Source organism: Diaphorina citri, unplaced genomic scaffold (assembly GCF_000475195.1).
Source record: "Diaphorina citri unplaced genomic scaffold, Diaci psyllid genome assembly version 1.1 scaffold3612, whole genome shotgun sequence".
Taxonomy (NCBI): Eukaryota; Metazoa; Arthropoda; class Insecta; order Hemiptera; family Psyllidae; genus Diaphorina; species Diaphorina citri.
The window spans coordinates 5,178-16,266 of record NW_007381012.1 but is presented as its reverse complement, the minus strand read 5'-3'; the positions used below and the strand labels follow the sequence as shown (position 1 = coordinate 16,266).

Genomic DNA, 11,089 nt, shown 5'->3' with positions numbered 1-11,089 from the left:
GTGTCCCTCATCGGATGGGCGATAAGAGACACAATATACTTCCCATTTAGGTGCTGGGTCAACACGAGAACACCAGAAAGTCTTCTACTTCCCAGCCTTTTCCTATTTAAATAGGGTCGGCGTTCCTTGTCGAAGCTACCCCCCCATAATAACAGTGCAGTTATTATGCACTGTTATATGCGCCATTCGCGACAAGCTACCCCCCCATAATAACAGTGCAGTTATTATGCACTGTTATATGCGCCATTCGCGACAAGCTACCCACCCCCCATAATAACAGTGCAGTTATTAATTCTGCTCGAATAGGACTATAAAGTTCCTTTCACCCAGCAGTAGGCTACTACAATTATGGTAGTCAAATTCTCAAAAGATGTTGATGAAATTCCATACCTCGGCTGGGATTGAACCCACGCCCTCCCGATTACCAGACCACTACACCACCTAGGCAAATACTCACTTGATGACAAGGCTCGGATCATGCATTCGCTTCTCTCGTTCCGTATTACTGAGGAATTCCCATTTGAACACCAACGTCCAATCAAAACCACCGCGTAGCTCTGATGAGGCAGCAATGTAGGAGAAATCATCCATGCTGATCACATCTATCACTGGACTTACCACGCGGGTAGGATCCTGAGGGAACAGATAAGAGGGGTAAGTTTAAAGAAGAACTACTCTTTTTAGTGGACTACTCAGTCAATGAGTCAGATTCTAACTCGTTCAGTCAGTAGTCTGATCCTAACTCCTTCACTGTGAGGTCTTCTGAAAAGAGTACATAGTCCTTTTTCAGCAATTCTGTAGGTAGTCTCTTTATTTATTTTTAAATCCGTGTTTCTCCGCCACGCCGTGTTTACTTTGCAGCAATGAAACAACTACTACATTGGACGCATGTGGCCTATGTCGTAGCATGCCCATCCCGTAGTAAATCCCTCATCCCTCATCAGATGGGCGATAAGAGACACAATACTTCCCATTTAGGTGCTGGGTCAACACGAGAATACCAGAAAGTCTTCTACTTCCTAGTCTTTTCCTATTTAAATAGGGTCGGCGTTCCTTGTCGATCTCTTCCAGAACATCAGAAAGTAACCCTTTGAAATATTTACAATGGAAAAACGATTGCAAATTTTTTTCGATGGTAAGATTTGAACCCGGGACCTTCTGCATGGCAAGCAAGCGCGTTACCATTGGGCTAACTGGTACGTTACCTCTGCTATACGAGCTAGGAGGGGTTCCAGCCAGTCCTTGTTACACTCAACATGACTGTCTAGGAACGTAAGTACAGGAGCCGTGGCAGCATCTGCCCCCTTCACTCGAGACCGCATCAGCCCTGGAACAAGAACAAGAGAATAAGCGAACATATAAACTTTACCTATGACATATACATATAAAACCTTGTTTAGACTGCGGGAAGGAACTTTTCAGTCTCATTCTGGCAGGATAAACAATAATTTTATCAATTGGGATGTTGTACCTAGTCGCTATTTACTTACAGACTTACACTTGCCAGCTGTTTTGGTGGTGTAGTAGTCAACACGCGCGGGAAGGAACTTTTCAGTCTCATTCTGGCAGGATAAACAATAATTTTATCAATTGGGATGTTGTACCTAGTCGCTATTTACTTACACTTACCAGCTGTTTTGTTGGTGTAGTAGTCAACACACTTGCCTGGTAATTATCAGGAGAGCGGTGTTAAAGGACTCTTTGTTAAAGGATTAGGTACTTACCAATGAATACCTATTCACTAACAAGCCATTCTTTACCATAACTTACCCTCTCTTTTATCATTGCGAAGAACTGAAACTTTCTCAATTCTCTCCAATTCCTCTCCATCGGAGGCTGAAAAACAGAAAAAAACATTTCATAAGTGAAACTTAGGTAAACGTTTGGAAAAAAGGTTTTACATATTCGGTTTTTCTTCTGATAGAATATCTCATTGTCTCCCAAAATACACATATCTACCAGAATATCCAATTAAGTCCCAAAATACACATACATATCTACCAATTAAGTCCCAAAATACACATATCTACCAGAATATCCAATTAAGTCGCAAAATACACATATCTACCAATTAAGTCCCAAAATACACATATCTACCAAGTTTCAAGTCAAGCAGCCCAGTAAAACGTAAGCGTGATTCAAAAGCTCAAATGTAATTTACAATATTTAACCCATAGCTACATACAGAGATCTTAAATGAAGCCATTCGTACTAGGTATGTACCTAACTTACACAAATAGATAGATAGATGTGTACTTACGAGAGATAAGATGTTTATTAGGAGTAGGTATGTAGGTAAAGTTAGGTTATAATAATTATCTACTTATACTTACGATCATCACTAAAATCATCGACTAGAATAATTTCTTTCAACAGATGAGCCGGTGTCCTGTTGATGATACTGAAAAATAGAAAGCAAAAATAATGACGTCAGTAAAACCTCGTTATGAACCTGAACTTTCTGCTTACGATACTTTCTAAAGGACAAGATTATTTCGATATCGCGGTCATAAATAAATACGTAGGTCATAAATATCATAAATATGTAAGTCAGTATGTACACCATCATTTCTGGAATTTTTCCTCCATCAAGAATATTTCCATCAAAAATAGAGACAACAGACGACTAGAAAACCAAAGATGGTAGATATCTTGAAGACAAACAATATGAGTTTTAAGCTGGCACCAAAAAGTGTTTAGAATTATTTTCAAGACACCAGAAAAGGCTGTCAGATTAAAGGAATGTTTATGCAAACTGTCGGAATTTTTTTGCATTCGAGTGTAGTGTCCTCTGATCTGCTCATCTTTACTGATCATCCCCAGTGATATTCAATAAGTTCTCCACGATTGTTGTCAGTCCAATGTTCTCATTCCTAGAATTTGTGAACTCTTACCGCAAGTCTAGTTACCCGTGGAACCAATACTAATCTATACGAGGAAAATCAAATGAAATCAGAACATACCCAGTATACATAATATACATATGTACAATGTACATTCATATGCATACCCAGTATACATAATATACATATGTACAATGTACATACATATGCATACCCAGTATACATAATATACATATGTACAATGTACATACTTATTATGTACAATGTATGGGAGATGGGTTAATATAAGATCCCAACAGCAAAATGAAGAGACATCACCCTGATGAGAAGAATGAAGATTATTATCTAACGATGAGAAAGCGGAATGCAAAACGAGATATTGAGTGTGGGAGTACAGGGAAAATAACCAATAGGGAAGTATGATGGAGTGTCTTCACGAAACAAATCGACCAAAAGGCAAGTCTAGCGTTGATGTCTTGAGAATCAAAGCTAGGTGTGAGAAAGCGAAATGCAAAACGAGATATTGAGTGTGGGAGTACAGGGAAAATAACCAATAGGGAAGTATGATGGAGTGTCTTCACGAAGCAAATCGACTAAAAGGCAAGTCTAGCGTTGATGTCTTGAGAACCAAAGCTAGGTGCATATTGACACACAGTATGCAGATGTGCTGGGCACTGTCCATAGTTTAGTATCAACCTGTAGTCAGTCAATATAATCAAAAGGATTGTTCAGTTCATAATCCATATAAAAAAGGGATTAATTTTTAATCTTCCGAAGATTAACAACTTGAAGGGATCGGACGGCACCGTCTTCCATGTTCAAACTCCTTGTTGTATACCGACTTCCTCATAATCTAAGCGAAACTGCCCTTATTATGACAATTTCAATTTTTGTCATAATCCATCCCGACACTTGGCTCAGGCTTTTACTCCATTTTGAAGAAAGTGTTGAGGCTTCTCTTCTCTTCTTAGACTTACTTATAGTTAGTAGACCTAATCTCTCCTGGGGCTCCCATCTCCCGGAAACTTTCTCAATTCTCTCCAATTCCTCTCCATCGGAGGCTGAAAAACAGAAAGAAACATTTCATAGGTGAAACTTAGGTAAACGTTTGGAAAAAAGGTTTTACATATTCGGTTTTTCTTCTGATAGAATATCCCATTGTGTCCCAAAATACACATATCTATCAAGTTTCAAGTCAAGCGGCCCAGTAAAAGGTAAGCGTGATTCAAAAGCTCAAATGTAATTTACAACATTTAACCCATACCTACATACAGAGATCTTAAATGAAGCCATGCGTACTATGTACCTAACTTACACAAATAGATAGATAGATGTGCACTTACGAGACATAAGATGTTTATTAGGAGTAGGTATGTAGGTAAAGTTAGGTTATAATAATTATGTTCTTATACTTACGATCATCACTAAAATCATCGACTAGAATAATTTCTTTCAACAGATGAGCTGGTGTCCTGTTGATGATACTGAAAAATAGAAAGCACAAATAATGACGTCAGCAAAACCTCGTTATGAACCTGAACTTTCTGCTTACGATACTTTCTAAAGGACAAGATTATTTCGATATCGCGGTCATAAATAAATACGTAGGTCATAAATATCATAAATATGTAAGTCAGTATGTACACTATCATTTCTGGAATTTTTCCTCCATCAAGAATATCTCCATCAAAAATACAGACAACAGACTAGAAAACCAAAGATGGTAGGTATCTTGAAGACAAACAATATGAGTTTTAAGCTGGTACCAAAAAATGTTTAGAATTATTTTTAAGACACCAGAAAAGGTTGTCAGATTAAAGGAATCTTTATGCAAACTGTTCCAAATTTTTTGCATCAAGTGTAGTGTGCATCTAGTTTTGCTCAATTTTACTGATCATCCCCAGCAAATTCAATAAATTCTCCACGATTGTTGTCAGTCCAATGTTCTCATTCCTAGAACTTGTGAACTCTTACCGCAAGTCTAGTTACCCGTAGAACCAATACTAATCTATACGAGGAAAATCAAACGAGATCAGAGCATACCCAGTATACATAATATACATATGTACATACATAGGGTAAGTGTATTACCATTTATTCGCCCACTTAAAAAACATACCATTTATTGGCCCACCTGCCCACATTTATTTTTCTAATTTTTGTTTTTATGAGTACAATTTTTGAATAGCACTGGTTCGCTAGCATGGACTCTCACTCGTTTGCCATTAAACATAATAAGATGGTTACCGACCAGCGACCTAGAGCTCATATCCTACATACAGTCGGCATAAAATAGAACCAAGAGGAAGGCATAACTATGAAAGCAGAAGTATAAATAGAAGCTTAAGACATAAAGTATGATTTAGAGCACCAGCGGTGCGCAAAACTAGAAAATGCGGCATCCATTGAGAGAACTTTGCCATCAACCAATTTTTTCATTTTTTTTTTTTTTAGTAACAATAAAGAACGAAATGTTTTTCAAAAGTCCCTTTTTGGTACAATATTACCAACAGCAAAATCAGTAAATAACATCCAGCTGAGATCTGTTTATTGAGCCTCGACCTCTTTGACTACTGTAGGGAGTAGCGAGCTTAGGGGTTTCCAAATTATAAATGGCCGCGACCCGCATTAAACTGAGGGGGTACACACATTGAAAACCCCTGAAAATAGAGATGAATAACCCCAAACTCTTCTTCTTCTCTTGCTCCAATTGCCTCACAAGTTTCTAAGTTCAGTGAAACCAGAACTTAACGACTCGGGGAACTTAAAATCCAAGTGATTAGTGAAACACAAGTGATCACTCAGCAGAACGTGTGAAATGGGAGGCAACCAAGAGCCTTATGAGTTTAATTGCTCGGGTAAATTGACGTTGGTAGTGAAACACAAGTGATCACTCAGCAGAACGTGTGAAATGGGAGGCAACCAAGAGCCTCATGAGTTTAATTGCTCGGGTAAATTGACGTTGAACGTGTGAAATGGGAGGCAACCAAGAGCCTCATGAGTTTAATTGCTCGGGTAAATTGACTTTGATGCAGTGATTACCTGAGATATAGAATTGTAGCACATATTATCTTTGGAGTTTGAACATGGAAGATCCTCAAACTCTTGGATCTCTTTAGGAAGTGAGTTTTGGCAAAGTTCCTCTTATTTGTAGATCCTCAAACTCTTGGATCTCTTTAGGAAGTGAGTTTTGGCAAACACGTGTGAAATGGGAGGCAACCAAGAGCCTCATGAGTTTAATTGCTCGGGTAAATTGACTTTGATGCAGTGATTACCTGAGATATAGACATTGTAGCACATATTATCTTTGGAGGGAAGATCCTCAAACTCTTGGATCTCTTTAGGAAGTGAGTTTTGGCAAACTTCCTCTTATCTTAAAATCCGTAGAATATAGAATATGATAGAGCACAGGTATCTTTGGATTGTAGATCCTCAAACTCTTGGATCTCTTTAGGAAGTGAGTTTTGGCAAACTTCCTCTTATCTTAAAATACGTAGAATCTAGAATATGATAGAAGATAGAGCACAAGTTAAGTTGTTTTTTGCCCTACGAAGAGGGAATGAAATTATTCAACCATTAGAAAGTGAAGCCCTTTGCCAGTTACCTGCCTTTTTAAAACTACTAGAAAAATCTCAACTCTGAGGCGGATTTCACATCCAGACTGCAACTTGTAGTATACGGCAGTTTTCATGTTGAGGGCTGCATAGTCTTATGGGCCTATTCACACTTAAACTTAAGGCCCATAAGACTATGTAGCCATCAACATGAAAACTGCCGTATACTACAAACTACAAGTTGCAGTCTAGATGTGAAATCCGCCTGACACTTTGATATAAGTTTAAGTTTTATGTTGAGGGCTACATAGTCTTATGGGCCTATTCACACTTGAACTTAAAGTTCAAGTGTGAACAGGCCCCTAAGACTATGTAGCCATCAACGTGTAAGTTCAAGTGTGAATAGGCCCATAAGACCATGTAGCCCTCAACATGAAAACTGCCGTATACTACAAGTTGCAGTCTAGATGTGAAATCCGCCTGACACTTTGATTTAAGTTTAAACCTACATACCTAAAGTAGGGGAAGTGGAATGAAAAACACGCGTCGGGTTCGCATCGCACCCACGTCGGAATGAAAAACAGACCTTACAAGTTGCAGTCTAGATGTGAAATCCGCCTGACACTTTGATATAAGTTTAAGCCTACATAGATTGGCCTTGCTCGGCGTAGCTTAACATAGGTGACGCTAAAACCGGTCTTAAATGATCGACTGAAGTGTTATCTAAAACTTTCTCGCTAGTTTTGGCATATCCACTAATTTCTATAATAGTTAAGAAAGATGTTTGGAGTTTTGGCATTTCCACAAATTTTGTCATTAAACCTAAGGAGTTTTGGCATCTCCACCAAGATTTGCAATAAAACGTAAGGAGTTTTGGCGTCTCCACTAATATTTCTATCCTGGTTGATATAAATGTTTGGAGTTTTGGAATCTCCACTAAATTACATCCTACGATATCTTCATGAAACTTTTTAAAATATGGTACTAACTTGAATTGTAATTTTATTACGATACCAACAAGGAGTTTGGCATCTCCAATAATAAGTTGTCTCAAAATGAAATTTTGGCATTTTCACTCATTTCTTCTAAGGCAGGTAGGTAAGTAGGTATGTTCTAACATGATATAGGTGCATACCTATGTAGGTATACCTATGTGCATACCTATGTAGGTATGCACCTAAGTAGGTACGTGCCAAATAAAAAATTAAAATAAAAACCTAAATTAAAAATAATAATATATACCTATCTTATATTACAAAATCAAGATCCATTCACTTTTTCACATTTCATATTCACACACTGATCGCTCTATCTCCTGAACCACAACACCTAGAAAGCTGAAATTTGGTAGGAATATTTATTTCCTTTTATGGTCTAGGTGTGCAATAAACAAGCTGGGTCCGTCCCTCCGGGAATTTTTTAGCCCGTAGTTTATTCGATCGTGATTAGAGAAAATCAGTACCTATGTACCTACCTAATTTGTTAGCCTACATAGCCAATTGATAATAATCAGCCAATAATTTACAAAATCCCAGAGGCTAGAGGTAATTCAAATCATCACATCATAGTGTACACAGCAGGCGACACCACGAAATTATCTTTGTACACAATAATCACAAAAAACAACACAGAGATCTACGAACTCGTCAAAATTCAACATGTCTGACAACAGCACAAGCTCCCAATCCAATAGAAGTTTGCTGTACAATTACACCAGCTCATTTCTCAACTACTTGTACGGGACAGTGTTTAAACCTGATGAGGAATCACAGATACAGGACAAAACACCACAGAGGAATGTAACACACAAGAGTAATGTAGCACCACAGAGTAAAGTCTACGATAAAGCGAAACCTGGTAAAGACACGGAGAAGAAAATATCCGACCTAAAAATTTACACCTCTGACACTCCAAGTGTGATAGACACACTAAGAGCGAACTTTGAAGACGCCAAAGCTTACACCAACTACGCTCTAGAACAGATAAGCAGCCTAACGAACCAAGTCCAAGAGACTTGTGATCCATACTTGCAACCTGTGAAACGTCTGGGAAGCATTACCAACCAAGCTCTACATTCGGAAGCAGCCGAGAAAGTGAAGGACGTTATACAACTGAAAATCTTGAACGGCCTTGAGAATACTATCCGGACAACGCGTCTGTCTTATCAAATATACAAGTATGGGGACAATACTCTCGGTGTTGAAGAAATGAAAAATGCCAACAGCAAAATGAAGAGACATCACCCTGATGAGAAGAATGAAGATTATTATCTAACGATGAGAAAGCGGAATGCAAAACGAGATATCGAGTGTGGGAGTACAGGGAAAATAACCAATAGGGAAGTATGATGGAGTGTCTTCACGAAACTAATCGACCAAAAGGCAAGTCTAGCGTTGATGTCTTGAGAACAAAAGCTAGGTGCATATTGGCACAAGTATGCAGATGTGCTGGGCACCTGTTCATAGGTTTAGTATCAACTGTAGTCAGTCAATATAATCCAAAAGGATTTGTTCAGTTCATAATCCATATAAAAAAGGGATATTTTTAATCTTCCGAAATTTAACAACTTGAAGGGATCGGACGGACACGTCTTCCATGTTCAAACTCCTGTGTATACCGACTTTCCTCATTAATCTAAGCAAAGCGAAACTGCCCTTATTATGACAATTTCAATGTTTGTCTAATCCATTCCCGACACTTGGCTCAGGCTTTCACTCCATTTTGAAGAAGTAGTGTTGAGGCTACTCTTTCTCTTCTTAGACTTATTTATAGTTAGTAGACCAATCTTCCTGGGGCTCCCCATCTCCTGATGAGGTTCTTAGGGCTAGATGATGATAAGTCTAATTAAAATCAAAGTTGATTATTCCGTGGACAGTTGGAGTCTTACCTGACTACTGATCTCAACAGGGCAGACCTGGCTTCATTGTGGAAAGTTATGATCACGCTGGTTGCAGGTAAATCCCTGGGCAGTGCGTGACGCGTACATCTGCAAAACAAAATAGTAAGATAAGATTAAGATTTGATTTATCTGTAATAAATTCAATTTTTTACAAGAAGAAAACAAAATAATATTAAATAATAATAGTACTTTTGAGTGGAACGTAATAGGCGAGGTTAACACCGAAGGCTTTTTCTACCACCTGACCCTTACAGCTCCATTATTATGTGGTCAAATCATCAAATGAGGATAAAATTTCATGCCTCGGCTAGGATTGAACCCAAGACCTCCTGTTTACCAGATGAGTTGACCACAACGTCTCCGAGACAGGGATTTTACTTCAAATCCCATCGACTATATTAATATTGTTTCAGCCTCAATAACTCAAATAAAATGCAAACTAATATGACTTCGCTCCTGGGTAGCAAAAAAGGTGAAAACGACTACGTAGGTGCCCATGAAACATTGTAGGAATAGCTTCAAGCTACTGAACAGCAATCATAGATCATTGCAAGCTTACCTAAGATTACTCTTATACTTAGATATAAGTATGTATACTAGTTATACTTTGATAAAAATAGAATTATTGCAAGTTATTCCAAGTACACGAGAGAAGAAAGTAAAATTAATTCCGACGTGCAATGCTCTCTGCTCGCCATGGAACTTGTGAAGGTTTCACTCAAGGATAACAAGAAAAATATTTGCAACTACATTAAGATTGGTACAAACCCAAACCGATTTGTCTACAAATTTATCTCACAACCTTGTCTTTCGGCGGATCGAACGCACGGCAAGTCTATGCAGAATGCATGTCTGAAATTTGCGTACACAGGAAAGATCTGTGGAAAGACATAGTTGCGAGACCAAGTTGGAAGATAAGTTTGGAGAAAAATCGTTGCGTGTGTGCTGGGCTTTAAACTCAATCATTTTGTAACATTTTCATTCAGTCTCCTTTTACCAAATGGTTCAAACCAGAAACATACTTGTAGGTAGTGCTTCTTGTACAATAAGGCAGTTTGCACTTTCGCAATCATTCTGTTAGAGAAGAATTTTCTTTGTTACCATTATTTATACTTGGCGGGATGGCTTACACTTATTTATACTTACGCGGGATGCCTCGTGTCGGGTACGTCCCGGTTACTAGGCGTATTATCACTAGCAGCCTGGTTGTATTTGTTACTCTCATACGGGTCTTGGCCCGGCCTTAGAGCCCCTTTCTCCAGATAAGCGCTCTCATCAAAGTATCGCACGTCCACCTGAAATAGACACACAAAGAAGTGAGTACACTGAGGAAAAAACCAAGGTGTCGAAAGCCCAATCGAGTGACTGAGTTCCAGAACTCTAATATATCAAGAAACTCGACACTTTAATATAGCATTCCAGCATCCTATATCAGGGGAAACAACCCAGCAATATCGTGATTCTGACTTTCTGTGTGATTCCTAAAATGTGGGGGGGGGGGACACTGTTACTTCACAAATAATTGAACGCAGGTCACTCAAATCGTGCTGATGGTTACGTGGTTATCATTGTCCATTCTGGAATTACGGTGGTTACTCATTGTTCCATTCTTGTACTAAGGTGGTTATCATAGTTCCATTCTTGTTACGGGTGGTTATCGATTGTCTCCATCTTTAGGTGATATTACGGTTGGTTATCATTGTTCCATTTTGAAAAATCCACAAATTTGTTCCATTTTTGAAAATCCCCCTTGCTATCCCACGATCTTCAAACCGTCATCCTAGCTCTCTGAG

At 38.5% G+C, this 11,089-nt stretch overlaps 1 protein-coding gene across 2 annotated transcripts; it reads right to left on the bottom strand.

The window, feature by feature from the left end:
- Window positions 1-457: 457 nt before the first annotated feature.
- On the bottom strand, window positions 458-10,591 carry LOC103520426 (polypeptide N-acetylgalactosaminyltransferase 2; the record flags this gene model as incomplete). Of its 2 annotated transcripts, none has more annotated exon segments than XM_008485515.1 (6): window positions 458-633; window positions 1,206-1,327; window positions 1,771-1,836; window positions 4,260-4,327; window positions 9,285-9,383; window positions 10,443-10,591. In XM_008485515.1, coding segments are annotated over 6 exon segments (680 nt in total), but the record flags the coding sequence as incomplete, so codon positions are not given.
- Between the last annotated feature and the right edge of the window lie 498 nt (window positions 10,592-11,089).